General features: G+C 36.9%; 1 protein-coding gene across 12 annotated transcripts in view; it reads left to right on the top strand.

The window, feature by feature from the left end:
• Positions 1-1,858: 1,858 nt before the first annotated feature.
• The window catches only part of LOC126336552 (phosphatidylinositol 3,4,5-trisphosphate 3-phosphatase and dual-specificity protein phosphatase PTEN-like), a 177,760-nt gene continuing 161,035 nt past the window's right edge, over positions 1,859-18,583 (top strand). For 3 of the 12 annotated variants that reach the window (XM_050000389.1, XM_050000392.1, XM_050000391.1), the window contains exons 1-5: positions 2,084-2,652; positions 2,740-2,975; positions 4,393-4,522; positions 10,403-10,577; positions 12,567-12,674. In XM_050000389.1, the coding sequence (XP_049856346.1) occupies positions 2,633-2,652; positions 2,740-2,975; positions 4,393-4,522; positions 10,403-10,577; positions 12,567-12,674 (669 nt within the window). In that variant the 5' untranslated portion in view covers positions 2,084-2,632. Of the gene's footprint in view, positions 2,976-4,392; positions 4,523-10,402; positions 10,578-12,566; positions 12,675-18,583 lie in introns of all 12 variants that reach the window. The other 9 variants (XM_050000397.1, XM_050000399.1, XM_050000395.1 and 6 more) reach the window with 7 other exon arrangements.

Raw genomic sequence — 18,583 nt, 5'->3', positions numbered from 1 at the left:
TTTCTTTTACTTAGATTTTCTATTACTGGTGCTAGATTTTTGTAGAAAGTCCCTATGTTACCAGAGGGTGACCTGTAAAGTGCTATTATATAAACATTTAGATCTGTAAGCTCTATACCTGACAGTTCTATATCTTTTTCAATACTATACAAATTGCAAATATCAAGAGGTGTAGCAGTAATGTTGTCTTTTACAAATATGCAACTACCTCCACCTTTGTAAGATGTTCTTGAGAAGTGACCTACGAGTTTAAAATTTGGTATCACAACACTTTCTATTTCAAAATACCTCATGAAATGTTCATTAATACATACTATCTGTGTATCTGACAGTTCACTTGCACTTGATAACAAAATTTCTAATTCATTAAGTGTGGTTTTGAGCCCTTGTACATTATGGATGTATACTTTCAGATCAAGATTTTTTTTGTTTAATTTTTTTACACATTGGTGAGGAGGTTCAGACTTTACCTTATTTACTACAATTTGCTGATGGAGTCCTTTGCAATTTTTATGGTCTATCTTTAACTTGTCTGATGATGCTATTTTTAACTTGTTTGGTGATGCTAAGTTTTTTGTTTTCTCAGAGGGGGATAGAAAAAATCCTCGTTCTTGGGTATATTCCGCCTTGATCTTAAATTAACTCTTACAGGTGTAACTGCTGCAATCCTTTGTAGATCTTCTGATGTCTCCTCTTTCCTGCTTTCTTCGTTCTTGTCGAATTTGCTTTCCTCATTTTTGCCTGTAAGTCTTTCAGGAAGCTGATAGACAGATCTATTTCGTAATAGTCTTTCTTTAATTATTTCACTGATGTGATCGCACATAACACTTTTCCCGTTGTAATTAAGGTGCATTCCGTGATTGATGTGTAGGTTTCGATGTAGTTTACTTACGTCCAGTACATCACACTTTGTGTATTCCGCACACAGTTTCTTAATTTTGATGTTAGTTTTCCTAATTTCTTTATTAACACACGATCTGTAGATTAGGTCGTGTCTATGAGGCACAGTGGCTACTATTGTGTTCCTAGATTTATTCACTTCTAGAAAGTTCTGTAGTGTTTTAATGCAGGCATCAGCTTCATTTTTAGCTATGTCATTCGAACCCGCTATACATACTGTAAAGTCATTATCCTGTATTGTGTTCATCTAAAGATCTGTGTCAACGACATGGTGTGTTCCCGCTCCAGGTTTCACTATGCTAGTCACTGCCGTTTCTCGATTTTTCTCTCGGAGCATGCTTGATAGCTTTCTGCCGTGGCTGTCTGCAAGCAAGAGAATACCACACTTTTTCCTTAATGATACGTTTTTGCCATTACCACTGTTTCCAAGTTTACTGTTGGTGTCCGAATTGCAGGTTTTTACAACGTCACGATCAGTTGTACACTCGTTATGACTCAAGACATCATATTTATTTTTGTCTAAGAAAGTAACACTTTTAACAGTTTTCGTGATTTGAGACCGAACTTTTTGCGACACTGCTATCCACTCGGATGATTTATCACGTGTATCTTGTTTCACCTCACACGAATTTTTCACTGTTTGTACTTCGCCGATTTCTTTCTTCAGTCCAGCTATTTCCCTTTTTAAATTATTGACTATGAATTGTAGGCTTGAAATTCGTTCGTTTAGGGTTGTAATTACAGCTTTACAATTTTCGCAGGTTTTCTTTTTAACTACATAACTATAACTATTTCTCATGTTAAAATTCGCGACTTCCACACTCGTGGCCATCTTTGCCTACCTCTATGCTGAGTCGCCGTTCTTGAATTTATGTTAAAAACAATCACCTCTTTTTCTATTGTTAGCAATATACTGGAAAGAAACTAGAAGTTCTTTAATAAGCAACTTTCCCTCTTCATTTGTTATTGTTTGGGGAGTCTTTCTTCGTTAATATTCTGGTTACTGTTTTTATTTCACATCATATGTATCCGCTTTTGAATTCAGAAACGCTCCTTGGGTTATGCTAATGTCGTTTTGAAGCAATGCGTTTCGAGCAATGTTCAAAAACTGTTTGATTTTGTGTTGAATGTGGGTGCTTTGTAATTGCTATAGAAGGCAGTGATTAATCAAGGATGTTACTTAACATCTCGATGTTCGATCTGTCCTAAAAACTGTGGAAGTTAATGGTTGAAATGGAATTGATATACAACTTTGAAATTTTTGTATGTGCGATGAAAACCATTATTTGTAGACTGACACTACATCAAACAGAATGTTGATTGTAAACGTACAGTCCAGACCGTTTCAATGACCTGATTTTGAGTACTGAAATAAGGAAACAGACGTGACGGAAGTGCGATATTTTCCGGAAATCGAACAGTGAGGCAGGCGCTTAGGACGGCAAGACAAAGCGTTAGTTTATGAGTATGTTGGTGAGACTTGGGTTAAAAGTCTTAAAGTGAATAGCATCTCGGAAAAGTATAGGACGCGAGATTTTGTAGGAAAGGACTGGCTATCAAAAATGCCGTGACATACTGTATTGATTACGCCTTCTTGTTTCCGCAAACAAAACTGATGAAGATAACGCAAAAGTAATAGTAGTGTACATGAGACCTGACAGATTGAATAGTATGAAAATTTGCCCCGGATGAATTTTACCGTCTGGTTTTGAAGAACAGTGTTTGTGCTGAAATGCGTTCATTTGCCTCAATGTTAGTTGACACATCAAGTGAAAGCTAATATTATTTATTCTTTGAGAGGTGCAGTGATTTTTTTATGGGGTTATGCTTCTCTTGCAGAAAGTCGAGACTAGAAAGTTTAAAATCCGAACAGTTTTCCGCTTCTGCAACTCCACTCCATGTTTGCGTGGAAGAGCAAAAGGGACCAGAAATTGGTTCATCTTCTAAAGAGATCTGTCAGTACACAAAAATGGCTAACACAATCTCCAACATAAAAATGACTAATCCAGTAAGGATCCTTGTGAGTAAAAGGAGAAAACGATATACACAGGATGGATTTAATTTGGATTTGACATGTATCCTTTACGTATGTTTCTAGGTTTTTGATTGATAAGAATGAAAAGCTCACTAAAATTAGTCTGCCAAATTTAGGCACAAAATGATTTTTTTTAAATTTTTTTTTACAGCATCGCTACTAAGATTCCAGCATTTCTTTTCCATCACCTTTTAGTTTTACGCTAATTGTACCATACGCGTCGGTGTCGTTCGCGAAGTGCAGTATGAATTACATACTGAATAATCTTCCAGGTAAAGCTAGACAGTCCATCCAGATTTGTGATCGAATCTTACAAAATAACAAATCTTTCATCCTTGGTAACCCTCAGATTCAGTAACTTGTTGACTGAGCAAGCAGCAGTTGGTTAAAAATAGGGGGTAGAACATCTTAACTTAAACTCTCAAAAATATCTTGGCTCTAGGAATATGCACTCTTGTGGTCATTGTAGGCACAAATGTTAGGCAATGGTGGTTGTATTCAGTATGTGATATGTCAATTGCTGTGGATGGACTTGCACATTAGAGATATGCCTTACGTGAAGATGTATTATGGGTGAAATACCAGTAAATAAGAAGAAATGTTATATTACTGCTGTGCGTTGAATGCTGAGTTTTTAATTATTTTCCCTGTTTTTCTCAACCATTCTTTGTCAGTATGAACCTGGAGTTCCTTGTGAACGTTGTAGGTTATTTGCATAAGATTTTATAAGCTGGTGTTTCCTTTAAAGTATACATAATTAGTAAACAGCAGATGGGACTTTTATAATTCTCCCTATGTAAAGCTTAGAATAGTTGTTCGAGGCACCAAATAAAAGTTGCAAATGCAGTACATATTCCTCTCTCTCTCTCTCTCTCTCTCTCTCTCTCTCTCTCTCTCTCTCTCTCTCTCTGTGTGTGTGTGTGTGTGTGTGTGTGTGTGTGTGTGTGTGTGTGTGTGTGTGTGTGTGTTTTGTCCAATTGACATACAGCTTATAAAATCACATTGTAAATGGTTAAGGTTAGATCTGCTAGTGTTGCATGAAATTTCAAGTGAACAATTGGTGTTTAAATTGGCAGCAACAGTTTTTGCAGTATATACTTTTTTCTTCGTGGATGAAAATAATGTTAGTTACTTGCATACTCCTTTATGAAGTTATTTATGGCATCTGTAGTTTAAGATTTGACTGGGTTGCATTCAGCACCTCAAAATATTTGCTATCCTTGTTACAGCATAAACATTAGGTCTTTCGGATATTAAATGTGGAGTCAAATTATTCTGCTTGTTGTGCTGTCGTCGCAATCATTGTGGGCTTAGCAAAGACAGGATTCGTGGGAAGGAAGAGATTAAGTGGAGTAATGAAGATGATTATTTAGTGCTATTTCCCAGAAGTTATGTGACCAATAATTGAATTTTGTCTCATTTTTGAATGATATAATTTTTCTTAATCAACCATACAGACATTAAGAGCAATCTCATAGCAATGGGGTTTCCAGCTCAGAAGCTTGAAGGTGTGTACCGCAACCACATTGATGACGTTGTGAAATTTCTGGAGTCCAAACACAAAGACCACTACAAGATCTACAATCTGTAAGTTGTCATGGAGTTTACTAATCAATGACAGTCCAGTTTAATATGTTGCACTGAAAACTGTAATTTTGTGTGTGTGATTCTGTGGAGTTCAGATCAATGGTGCAGAAGTTTCTTCTAGTGAATTATACCTGTTGTCCATAAGGTCGTGATGTTCATAATAAGATGTCATACATTTGTGTGATGGGCAGAGGAGTTAGTCAAATATTCAAAATGGAAAGTAAAAGCGCTATAAAAGTGATAAACCTTAAGAGTGCTAGCATTGTTGTAATACACAATTGAAGGACTGTGTAAAATATGATTGTCATCTTAAATGCAAAAGTTAGGCAAATACCTAGTTTGGAAAATATTGTGATTTGAAAATTAAAGCCTATATAGCTGAAGCAAAGTTGTCTAGACACCCATAACAAGGGAGATTTGCTTCTAGATGTTACTTGTTAATTTTCCAGCGTGTAATTGTACTTCAGAAAATTTTGTTTACAACCAGTCACTGCAAATTTGTGGAGTTAAAAATATAGACAGGAACTTTTAGCTGAATGATAAGAAATAAAATTTAGAGTTTTACTGATGACATTGTAATTCTGTCGAAAATGGCAAAGGACTTGGAAGAGCAGTGGAATGGAAGGAATAACATTCTGAAAGCAGAATGTATGAGGAATGTCAACACAAATAAAATGAGTGAGGAAATAGAGTTAATCAGGTGATGCTGGTAGAATTAGATTGGGGAGTGAAACACTAAAAGTAGCAAAATAACTGATCGCAGTAGTAGAGAGGATATAAAATATGTGGTCTGGCTGTAGCAAGAATTGCGTCTGGAAAAGAGAAATTTGATAACATCAAATCTAAATTTAAGTGTTGGGAAGCTTTTTCTGAAGGTGTTTGTCTGGAGCATAGCCTTATGAGGTAGTGAAACGTGTATTATAGACAGTTCAAATGAGGTGAGAATATAAACTTTTGAAATGTGGTGCTACAGAAGAATGCTGAAGATCAGAGTACTAATGTGTGGTAGTATTAAATCAAATTGGAAAGACATTAAATTTATGGCACAACTTGAGCAAAAGGAGCCAGTAAGGAATCCAAAATTTGGTGATAGAGGGAAGTGTCTCAGGTAAATATTACGGGAAACTGAGGCTTGACTATATTCAACAGATTGAAATGAATGATGTGGAGTAGTTTAACATATAAGAAGAGACTTAAATGGTAGAAACTGGTGTGGAGAGCTGCATCAAGCTAATCTTTGGACTGAAAACAGCAGTAGCCTTGGCAGCAGCAGAAGCAACAACAATGGGTGGGCCAGAGTGTGATACTATAACCCCCCTGGAGTCTTGGTAGTGGTGACAGTAATTTGTAGCATAGCCCGAGATCTAGGGGATAATTTGGTTGAGAGTTGGTGAAACCATTGAATGTGGCAGACCGATGTGTAGCTTAGTCTGTTTGGAGAAACTGGCACTGATATGATGGTTAAGTCACCACATTGTTTACTACATTTGTTGTGTGTTTCCTACATCACTGGTGAAAGCTGATAACTAATAGTGATCATTCCTCTTTGTCCATACAGTGTTATAACTTTATGGACAACATGAGTTTCATCACAGTGGTGGCGTTTCTGGAATTGCAATTGCTTATTGCATCTGGGTTATTAAAGATATTTTTTGAATAACAAGAAGTTTGTTCAGAATGTGGAAGTTATCGCTTTTATTGACTTTCTCAGTAAGCACCAAATATGAATGAATCTTAGTTTTCAGTACAATCTTTAAGTCTGAGAACCCAGAATTTAGTGTGATCAAATATTGCACTATGTGGCCTCACTCGAAGAGTATTGTTTTTTTCCTTCAAACAAAAGCTTGATAAAATTAATTTTCATGTCTCTGGCATGAAGCAATATGCTTTCAATCCAGTAATTCAATTGATAATTTTATCCATTTAACTTTCCCACAACTCATGGACTACATTATAGTGAATTATTTTAGTAGTTTTAGTCCATATAAGGATATGAGGATGTCGCAACAGGTAGCGATGAGGTGAGCTGCTGAAGTTGTCACCTAAGATTTTAACCTAAAGTATATCTAAAAGCACTAAAAGTATTGAAAGATATTTTGACAAGAATGACATAGCTACTAGGTAATTTAAGTTTTCACATGCTTTACCATGCTAATGGAACAGAGCCTGTGCTCAGTTGAGACTTTGGCTCTAAAATTTAGTTGGTCCTATAGTTTTTTTATTCTTTCAAAGTATTGTAGCAAATTATCAGAAATACGTGTCTGATGTGTATGTAAACATGTTTGGTTGTGGTAGGATCAGTCACTGCCATACGTTGAGCATGTCAGCAATCTTTGGGGAGCTCCTTCCTTATACTCCACAAGTGTATTCCTCTTCAATAATCTTGAACATTTGTAGCAGAAACAGCCATATTTTTTTTAAAAAAAAGTATCACAGCATTTTGATGGAGGCTATGGATATTGATTTCTATGGCTAAACCTAAAACAACTTGTTAAAAACCATGTTTGGATATCTTTGATTGGATCTGCAAATATTTGAGGTAAACAATTTTGGGGCTTCATATTCTGTAACATTTGTTATAATTTCAGCTTCATTTTATGATTTGTGCCATATTTATTCCACCTAAAAATAGAAGTTGGTTTCAGAAGTAGTTGGAAAGGTGGAATTAGGAGGAGAATGGAAAGTCGGAAATTTTTTGTGTGTTTGGTGGTATAGTTACACAGGAAGTATGCACAAGGACAGGTTTTAATATAAAAGATATGGAGATACAGTTGTGCATCTGTTAAACACTTGCTAGATGAGATATAATAAGGAATAAGGTGAGTGTAGAGTTTACAGGGGGCTACCAAAGTAGTGCTAATCCATGAACACAATTTTTACCATGTGTTATCTCCTTTAGACTGCTGTCAGATGTGATTTATTGTCACTGATTAACGCAATTAACTATTTACATGTGGATTATGTAACATTTTTCATTTCCATTCAGCACGTAGTTAAATCTGTAGTGAAAGAGCAAGTATATTTCACTGTATTCAAAAATTGACAAGCAAGATAATATTATGTTTGTCATCATTGAAGTAGAAGAAATGTTAAAATTAAACTGAATAGTTGTCTCGCAACTCCCAGAGAAAACTAAATTGTGAAATGGACATTATCATTTTTGAAGAGGGCTTCCTTGTGGAAAATAACTGTATAGTTTCATGTAGAATCATAGTTCGTCCATGTATAGTAACACTAGCATGGCTGGAACACTGCAAAAAAGGTGATCCACATAATTGTGGCGTGCTCTACTTTTTGTAAGGAGGCAGTAGCCAGCATAGTGGGTAATCTACTAATTGACATCCTTGATGTATAAACAATATCTGTTATTTTAAACAAATTTGAGAATGTCTCGCCAGACCATATTACTAGCATTTGGGTCGTATTGCATGCAATGTTTGTATTATCACAGTAATTTTTTTGTTTCTCACTTAAATCAAACTTGGTGTTCAGAAATACTAAACAAGCTTAGGCACAACTTTTGTTGCTGTATGATTTTGGTGATAATATATAGTCAATATTCCTAATACTGAAGATAGCTTTTGTGTAATTCTGATCTGTTTTGCAGTGGTGCTATGAGTCATGACATCTGTCATCATTTTAGATACCCTCACTTGTCATATTCTTTAGACTACCATACTGGTAGTGTTTTGTAAACTTACACCAACTAATCATACTTGAACATTGCTCTTGTTGGAAATCATAAGGGTGTCATATTTTGCTTCACGTTTTTTGTCAATAGAACAAATGAGTTTATAACATTTACTAGTGGATGCTAATTAAGTTCCTTTACTGCAACAACAAACACAATGCTTCAGTGATCAATGTTACTACCAAAGTCAAAGACACTGGGTAAAAGTACACGTTTATGATACCAGCTTTTCTGTTGCATGCTGTAGATGGTAACTATTTGTTTGGTGAATGATGGGAAATCAATAAGACATCATGAGTTGGATGATTAGGCAAGAAGGTGGAACTAAATAGAATACGGTGTTTGACAAATATCATCATGGTGAGAATGTATGAAATTACTGCCTTATGAAACAGAGCTACATTACAGATCAGTCCATCGCCACTGCTAGTTTTCCTGCAGTCACATTTGTTTAGCTTTGCAATTCAGAACCAAACTATAACACCAGGATTCTAAACAATATTGCAAGAAATCGTGTCGTATTGTGAGCAACATACAATACAAGAAGTAAATATGTAAAGCAGTAACCAACCTTATTATCCATAATAGCCAGGTTAATAATTGGCAATTTTGCACTCTGCTTGTTGAAAACAAGAGTAATAAACTTGTATCTTTTGCTAAAACAAGTAATTAGAATGAGTTAATCTCATTGGCTACCATATACAGTCACCTGACAGGCTACAACCAACAGAAACGAATTGCTGACCACAGTATAAGTGCCAGAAATTGCAATCCACAGTGTAGGTGTTTTTGGCAATCAGTTTCTGCTTGCAATCAGTTTCTGTTGTTTAGACTAGTCTATAATCAGTTTTTCTTTGTTATCTAGTGGATACTAGGGGTAGCTGAGGGTCTTTTGTAAAAGCTCAGTGGTTTATTCTTTCCTCACTACTTATTCAAACAAGTTTGAACTGTTTGAAAATATATTGTTGGACAACAAATCTGCACGAAGATGCAGCCAGTTATGTACATGACACATACCAAATAAAATAATCGTCTTTAGATGTCTGTAACCTCAGTTTATCTTTAAGTACTTGTCTCTCTCTTTTTCCTTGGTAGTTTCCACCCATATCAAGATAGTTTTATGCTATTTCTCATTACAAAAAATAATTTGATGCTTTTTTTTTCACACTGCAGTAGCCATTTAATATTTCTCTGAATATGGCTATTTTCTATGCCTATTTACAGTGTGGGAGGTTTTATTCTATAGAATACTTTATATGGAATTATTTTTGGTTAATTTAATCCATTTTTATCAAGACACAGTTAATACATATGTAGAAGTAGCTTTTGCGACTTATTAGTCTCTTTCTTGAGAAGAAAAAGGGGTATGTTGGGTACGTTAAAAAAGGGAGGACAGGTGCCTCTGACATAAGGATTTCCTTTTTATTTTGACCAACCATCTTTCCTCCCTGAGAGAGGCTAGGATAGTTTTTTTATACCTTCATGTGTATATTGGCATTTCTCCTTCTGAAGGTAAGTATTGCCCAGCAATTCTGCCCCTCAACTTTACAGTTTTGTCAGGGGAATTTTTCTTTTGATACTATATGCTGCCAATACATTTTATTTTCTAAATTTATTTCTGCAAGAATGTTCTAGGAAGGAAATTTCTATTGCATCTGATAGCAGTTTCCTATAATTTCACATTACTATTTTGTGTATACTTGGTCTGTAGTGTCTTGTATTATGATGCAAGATAAGTGTGAGAGTAAAGCAGCCTGTGTGTTTACACTAGTCCCACATATTTTTTCTGTTAGAAAGTTAGTGTTCAGATCTGCCAGTGAAAATAGAAATTCTGCCAATACACTGTCAAAATTCTTTTTCGAGTATCTTTGGCAGACTCATGGCACTGTGAAGATTTTTGTTAGCCTTAATTAATTTGAATTGCGGAAGGTAACTGCCTGGATGGCACAGTCACTTTCCTTCTTCATCATTGTCTATTCAAGGTTTGAGCTTCATTCTCTAATGGCTTTGTGGTTGACAGGATATTAATTCCTGACCTTCTATACTTCTGTATTTTTATTAGAGAGACTGTTTACACTTTGGCTCTGTTTGTGTTGGTTGAGTTACTTGAAATTTTTTCCCCATTTATATTTTTTGGTTAAATTTTGAAGTGTAACAGTGAATATTTTTATTTTATTTTTTTGTTGCAGGTGTTCTGAACGATCATATGATGTGAGCAAATTCCAACAGAGAGTGTCTGTTTACCCTTTTGATGATCACAACCCTCCCAAAATGGAACTGATTGGTCCATTCTGTGCTGATGTTCATGAGTGGCTATCTCAGGATCCCAGAAATGTTGCTGCTGTCCACTGCAAAGCTGGAAAGGTAATATGCACCTTCCCTTCAGTGTCACACATTGCCTCATATGTAAAATTCTGATAGCGTCTAAAAACTACAGAGATTGTAAAAATAATTGATGCTGTTCATCAAAGCATTGGGTGACCATAAGAACTACAGCATATTTGGTGTCTGGTATTATATGAAGTACATGTTATATGTATAGTTTGTCAATCCTGTGTAGTTGTAAGGCAGAGATGACTGTAAATAATTTCTTGTCAGTGAGTATGCTGAAAGTAACTGTCAAACTCAAATATGAATTCCAGTGCTTTTTGCCTTTCATGTAGTATTTTTGTGACTCAGAAGTCTGATATTTCATAACACAATTGGTATTCTCTTGCCAAACCAGTTAATGATCTCATGTGGTGACTACACTGATGTAATGACATTTTTTCTTTTCTCTGTTGGAAGATGAAGAAAGGGTAGAAGGGGAGGGAAAAATCAACAGCACTGACACTAATGTAGCTATGATCTCAATGTGTAGTTATGATTTTATAGTAATGTGGTTGTTATTTCATGATTGAACGTAATTGTGAATCACATTTACAACTGGTGACATCATTACTCTTGTAGAAATTTGCATGCTGCCTATTTCAGTCAAACCACCACATTAAAATTCCCTTTCAGACGATCAGTTTTCTTCTGCTTGCTGTATTCGCATGTGAAGTAAATCATCTGGGCTATACAAGGTAGCTGGCATAAAGGGCACCACAACACTTTGAGACTTCTCCTGATCACTTTGATGAAAAGAAATAAAAGGCACTGTGAAATGCAACACATAATACTGCTGATATTAATATCAGATGTATGTAATATGTTCCTCCTGATATGCATCTCTCACCCTATTCTGTGGAAGTTGAATTGAAGTGTACTGTTGTTTCTGCTTTTTGATTTTGTGTAAATCCAAGGACACATATGGAGTATCATCTTTCAAGAGGACCTTTCAGACTGGCTGTCTTTGATTTCCTTCATACTTGTCACATTTGAGGGTTGGTGCACGGCATCAATCTCCTAAAGCAGTGTTATACAAATAATAATTAAAAAAAAGATAAAATAATTTTTGAAGATTGAAGTGTTTAAGTACAAATGTTCCAAGCTGCTTAGTAGACTTTCTAGTAGCTGAGGAATTAGTGTGCAAGCTTTGTAATCACAGTTGCTTGTAAAGTGTCTCATTTGTAGCAATATTTTTCTTCCCTTTTGTTCAGTTATATCTGTACTATCAAATGGAAATGTTAACCATGAAATAGTGAACAATTATTTTTTTTATAAAATATCATCTTTTTATTTTTAATTATTAATCACATGAAGATAAATTAAACTGTGATAGACATATGAAATGCCATATTTTTGAATGAAAAAATTATACACAGCAGTAGCACCATTCAATCTCTAGAAACCAAATATGTTGTTTCATCTGTTGCATTTCTATACAAAATTTTATTTTATTATGAATACTCACATTTTCATTTGATTAGTTATTAAGAGGAAAAAATTATTTATATTAAAATATTGTTATTCTGTATTTAACTGACATTTAAATTTGATAGTAAGTATAAAATTGAAGTAGAGATAAAAAAATTACAGTAAAAGTGAGAATCAAACCAGCAACGTCACAACTGCGAAACTCTTTGTTAAGATTCTGCTAGAATGAGTTTGAAATGTTTGTGCTTACATTGATCAGAAATCTTCAAATACTGTTTTTTCAAGTGTTTTTATTTTACTTTTTAAAGAATTGTTCTGCTTCAGGAAATTGGGAGAAAATTTAAGAGATCCCCTTGTTAGTAATAGTGGGTACCTATCTCGTACCTGCAAGAGTTTGATTTTAAGCACATTTAAAGAATTTGTTACTGGTTCGGTAGTGCACTGATTGGACTGAATTTAGTATTTTTATGACTCCTTTATTTGTAATAGAAATTTTGCTAGACAGAAGTTCATTGTTCAGAATAATTTAAGCATTCGTTCATTTTGGTTGTGCAGGGCCGAACAGGTGTTATGGTTTGCTGCTATCTCTTGCACAGCAAGCTGTACTCGACAGCAAATGAAGCACTCAGTTACTATGCTGGAATGAGGACGCATGATAAAAAGGTGAATATTCAAAGCATTGAGAAATAAGTTACCTGTATGGAAAGCTGAAAAACTGTCTAAGTACTTGTTATGGAACCACATTACATTTCTGAATATCTGATGTTTGTGGTCCTTTGAGAGACTACTCTCTCCACATCGTGTCTTGCATGAAGGTTTATGTTTTTCATAAGTATTACTATGTCATTTCTTTGTGAAGAATAAAAGTGCGTGATGTACAGTTTGGTTTTATAGCAAGCTTAGTAATCAAGGTAAAACTTTTTGACTAGTTTCATTCTTGTGGGAGAACTCATTACTTGCATAAGGTTGCAGGAAAACTCTATGCAGAACTGCTGTAGAAATTGTTAAGTAAAATTTTCCACAGCAGTGCTAAATACATAATCACATTGGAAGAAATACGTAATTAAGGCTGTGGTAAGATGGTCAGTGTCAGAAGAATGAGATGCATGTGGGATGTGGTAATGTAACCATATTTAAGTCTGTTCAACAAACAAATTTACAAAAGAAATACTTTCATTGAATGTACAGTTACAGATATTTAATTCTTGTCACCTACAAAGAACTTCTCTCCTAGCAATGCTTCCGCTTCGTTATGCATTTATGGAAAGTTTATCTAGATGTCTTGTTAGTGTTGCATTGTTCTCCACAATGATCCTTTCAATACAGTTTCAATCTTGGAAGGAAACATTGGTAAATTTTGTCAGTGGCCAAGCGTACACTGTTTTGTGTAAAAGGCTAGATCAGGTCCAGTGGTGTACTTAGGTGGTTTAAGCAGCAATGTTGTCAGCACTTGCCGTGATGTATGATTGGAATGAATGGGTGTGTCAGCTGCTGGGTCTATGCAGCCAATGAGCCAGCAGCTGACAGAGTATATTTCAAAGGAATAGTGTCACATACTCATGTTCGTGTATCATAATCTCAGAATTCCTAACACATTCGGAAGAAACAGGCAAATATTTCGACACCCAATATTATTAATTTAATTTAAGGTGTGCTCTTATGTCCCAACCTAATAACAACCTCATAATTGTGACATGTTTGGAAGAAACAAATATATGCAACAACAAAGGTTATTAATATAATTTTTGCAAATACATTAAAACTGTCTTATTCCAACATAACCTAAAACTGGAACTTCGCTACCGATCAGTCTGTAACCACAACCAGGTGCAAGCTTCTTCATCTTCCAGAACCCACTACAACCCACATCCTTCTGAATCTGCTTAGTGTAGTCATCTCTTGGTCTCCCTCTACAATTTTTACCTTCTACGCTGCCCTCCAATATTAAATTGGTGATTCCTTGATGCCTCAGAACATGTCCTACCGATCCCTTCTTCTGGTCAAGTTGTGCCACAAAACTGCTCTTCTCCCCAATCCTATTCAATACTTCCTCATTAGTTATGTGATCTACCCATCTAATCTTCAGCATTCTTCTGTAGCACCACATTTCGAAAGCTTCTATTCTCTTCTTGTCCAAACTATTTATCGTCCATGTTTCACTTCCATACATCGCTACACTCCATACAAATACTTTCAGAAATAACTTCCTGACACTTAAATCTATACTCGATGTTAACAAATTTCTCTTCTTCAGAAACACTTTCCTTGCCATTGCCAGTCTACATTTTATATCCTCTCTACTTCGACCATCATCAGGTATTCTGCTCCCCAAATAGCAAAACTCCTTTACTAATTCCGTCAGCATCACCCGACTTAATTCGACAACATTCTATTATCCTCGTTTTGCTTTGGTTGATGTTCATGTTATATCCTCCTTTGAAGACACTATCCATTCCGTTCAGCTGCTCTTCCAAGTCCTTTGCTGTCTCTGACAGAATTACAACGTCATCGGCGAACCTCAAAGTTTTTATTTCTTCTCCATGGATTTTAATACCTACTCCAAATTTTTCTTTTGTTTCCTTCACTGCTTTCTAAATATACAAATTGAATAACATCGGGGAGAGACTACAACCCTGTCTCACTCCCTTCCCAACCACTGCTTCCCTTTCATGTCCCTCGACTCTAATAACTGCCATCTGGTTTCTGTACAAATTGTAAATAGCCTTTCGCTCCCTGTATTTTACCCTGCCGCCTTCAGAATTTGAAAGAGAGTATTCCAGTCAACATTGTCAAAAGCTTTCTTTAAGTCTACACATGCTAGAAACGTAGGTTTGCCCTTCCTTAATCTAGCTTCTAAGATAAGTCGTAGGGTCAGTATTGCCTCATGTGTTCCAACATTTCTACGGAATCCAAACTGATCTTCCCCGAGGTCGGCTTCTCTCATCAGTTATCTGAAAGTATTACCCTGATGGACAGGCGAATGTGACATGTTGCCAAGCTGTGAGTAGTAAACATCACTGTGACTGCTGCTGGTCCTGATCTCGACTTCGGCCTCGCACGTGCCTGTGATGTATATCAAGTATTGGTCATGCAACATTATGTCCCCACAATGAGATTTTCACTCTGCAGTGGAGTGTGCGCTGATATTAAACTTCCTGGCAGATTAAAACTGTGTGCCAGGCTGAGACTTGAACTCGGGACCTTTGCCTTTTGCGGGCAAGTGCTCTGCAAACTGAGCTACCCAAGCACAACTCACGCCCCATCCTCACAGCTTTACTTCCGCCAGTACCTCGTCTCCTACCTTCCAAACTTTACAGAAGCTCTCCTATGAACCTTGAAGGACTAGCACTCCTGAAAGAAAGGATATTGTGGAGACATGGCTTAGCCACAGCCTGGGGGGATGTTTCCAGAATGAGAGTTCAGAGTTCGAGTCTCGGTCCGGCACACAGTTTTAATCTGCCAGGAAGTTTCAAGTTTCAATATTATGTCAGGTTGCAGGCTGCCAGTTAGAAGATAGTATATAGTATTTAAGAATCATCTCTTAACCAGACGTCATCCATGTGCTGTAAGTATGGATGACTCATCTTCTTATGGATGATCATCCTCTGCATTTGTTATTGAAAATCTGTAATGTAGTCTGAGGTCCAATTTAGGTTGTGAGTTGGCATTTGGTTTAGTTGAGGAAGTAAGTGATTGTGAATATGAAATTGTATTCATATTCTACTCTGGTTGTGTTCATATATTGAGCTGTTAAGTAACCTGAGGCCCAAAGCAAAGTACGCTTTGAGATAAAGCTGCAAAATGTTACTAGAATTGCCGGCCGGGTTGGCTGAGCGGTTCTAGGCGCTACAGTCTGGAACTGCGCGATCGCTACGGTCGCAGGTTCTATTCCTGACTCGGGCATGGATGTGTGTGATGTCCTTAGGTTAGTTAGGTTTAAGTAGTTCTAGGGGACTGATGACCCCAGCAGTTAAGTCCCATAGTCCTCAGAGCCATTTTGTTACTAGAATTGTGCCTACTTGGGATAACTGTGTGCTGTCCACATTATGTCTTAACTTATTTCTTAGGTGCTTGTATCTCTTTGCCACATCAATATTTATCCCTGATAATACAAGAATGATTCAGAAAATAACATCTATTTGGCTGCAAATAAAAAACCTACATGAAAAAATTATTATATACATCTTAAAATTACAGCATTTCGCCATTTTTCAACAGTCGCCATTTAAATTTAAGCATTATTCGCGGCATTTCAATAATTTACACATTCCTACTTCATAAAATTCTGTTGGCGTGGTGTGTAGGCAGTGTTTCACAGCATTTTGAAGTTCTTTGTTGCCATTGAAGTGCAGCAACACAAGCCACTTCTTCATGTGTGCAAAGAGATGAAAATCAGTTGGCACCAAGTCTGCACTGTATGGAGGATGATAAAAAAAAGTCCCGTTTGAATTGCTTCAAAATGTCTAGTATTATGGACAGTGTCTTGCAAAAATCCAACGCCAAATGTTAGCACACACTGACATCTTGTTTTGAATGTCTCACTTAAGTTTTTACATAGTTTTGCAATAGTCATCTGAAATGATTATTGTTCCACACTTCATAGATTCAGCTAGCGAAACTCCCTCCCATAGCCATAACTTTCCTTCATGACAAAATTTGGCCACCTTTCTTCAGCTTGCATGTAGAATTGGTATGGTCCGATGCCATAGACTTCTGTTTTATTTGGGCATTAACGTATGCCACCCACGTTTCATCACAAGTTCCAATTTTCTCTCTCTTTTAACACCCCCCCCCCCCCCCCTTTCTGTGTCATAGCAGGAAAGTAAGTATAAGGCAGAGACCATTCGTTCCGTTGTGTGCCACCCCCCCCCCCCCCCCCTCCAAGAAGTTTTGGTTCCCCCTGAGCATAGAACTTTCAGTAGCCTATGTTATCAGTGACAACCTCATGCAAAACAATATAGAAAGTTTGTGGAAAGTGTTCAGAAACATCTACATCTATACTCCGCAAGCCACCTGACGGTGTGTGGCGTAGGGTACCTCGAGTACCTCTATCGGTTCTCCCTTCTATTCCAGTCTCGTATTGTTTGTGGAAAGGACTGTCAGTATGCTTCTGTGGGGCCTTTAATCTCTCTGATTTTATCCTCATGGTCTCTTCGTGAGATATACAAAGGAGGGAGCAATATACTGCTTGACTGTTCGGTGAAGGTATGTTCTCGAAACTTCAACAAAAGCCCATACCGAGGTACTGAACGCCTCTCCTGCAGAGTCTTCTACTGGAGTTTATCTATCATCTCTTTAACGCTTTCACAATTACTAAATGATCCTGTAACTAAGCACGCTGCTCTCTGTTGGATCCTCTCTCTCCCTCTTCTATCAACCCTATCTGGTACGGATCCCACACTGCTGAGCAGTATTCAAGCAGTGGGCGAACAAACGTACTGTAACTTACTTCCTTTGTTTTCGGATTGCATTTCCTTAGGATTCTTCCAGTGAATCTCAGTCTGGCGATTAAGTTTATATGATCATTCCATTTTAAATCGCCCCTAATGCGTACTCCCAGATAATTTATGGAATTAACTGCTTCCAGTTGCTGACCTGCTATATTGTAGCTAAATGATAAGGGATCTATTTTTCTATGTATTCACAGCACATTACACTTGTCTACATTGAGATTCAATTGCCATTCTCTGCACCATGCATCAATTGGCTGCAGATCCTCTTATATTTCAGTACAATTTTCCATTGTTACAACCTCTCGATATACCACAGCATCATCTGCAGGAAGCCTCTGAACTTCCGATATCATCCACAAGGTCATTTATGTATATTGTGAATAGCAACGGTCCTGCGACACTCCCCTGTGGCACACCTGAAATCACTCTTACTTCGGAAGACTCTTCTCCATTTAGAATGACATGTTGCCTTCTGTTATCTAGGAACTCTTCAATTCAATCACACAATTGGTCTGATAGTCCATATGCTTTTACTTTGTTCATTAAACGACTGTGGGGAACTGTATCGAACGCCTTGCGGAAGTCAAGAAATATGGCATCCACCTGTGAACCCGTGTCTATGGCCCTCTGAGTCTCATGGACGAACAGCGCGAGCTGGATTTTACACGATCGTCTTTTTCGAAACCCATGCTGATTCCTACAGAGTAGAATTCTAGTCTTCAGAAAAGTCGTTATACTCGAACATAATAAGTGTTCCAAAATTCTACAACTGATTGACGTTACAGATATAGATCTATAGTTCTGCACATCTGTTCGTCATCCCTTCTTGAAAACTGGGATGGCCTGTGCACTTTTCCAATCCTTTGGAACACTACGCTCTTCTAGATACCTACGGTACTCCGCTGCAAGAAGGGGGACAAGTTCCTTCGCAAACTCTGTGTAAAATCGAACTGGTAGCCCATCAGGTCCAGCAGCCTTTCCTCTTTCGAGCGATTTTAATTGTTTCTCTATCCCTCTGTCGTCTATTTCGATATCTACGATTTTGTCATCTGTACGACAATCTAGAAAAGGAACTACAGTGCAGTCTTCCTCTGTGAAACAGCTTTGGAAAAAGACATT

The sequence above is a fragment of the Schistocerca gregaria genome, chromosome 2 (assembly GCF_023897955.1).
Source record: "Schistocerca gregaria isolate iqSchGreg1 chromosome 2, iqSchGreg1.2, whole genome shotgun sequence".
Classification (NCBI taxonomy): Eukaryota; Metazoa; Arthropoda; class Insecta; order Orthoptera; family Acrididae; genus Schistocerca; species Schistocerca gregaria.
The sequence above is the reverse complement of the archived record's forward strand: the minus strand, read 5'-3'. Positions and strand labels throughout refer to the sequence as shown.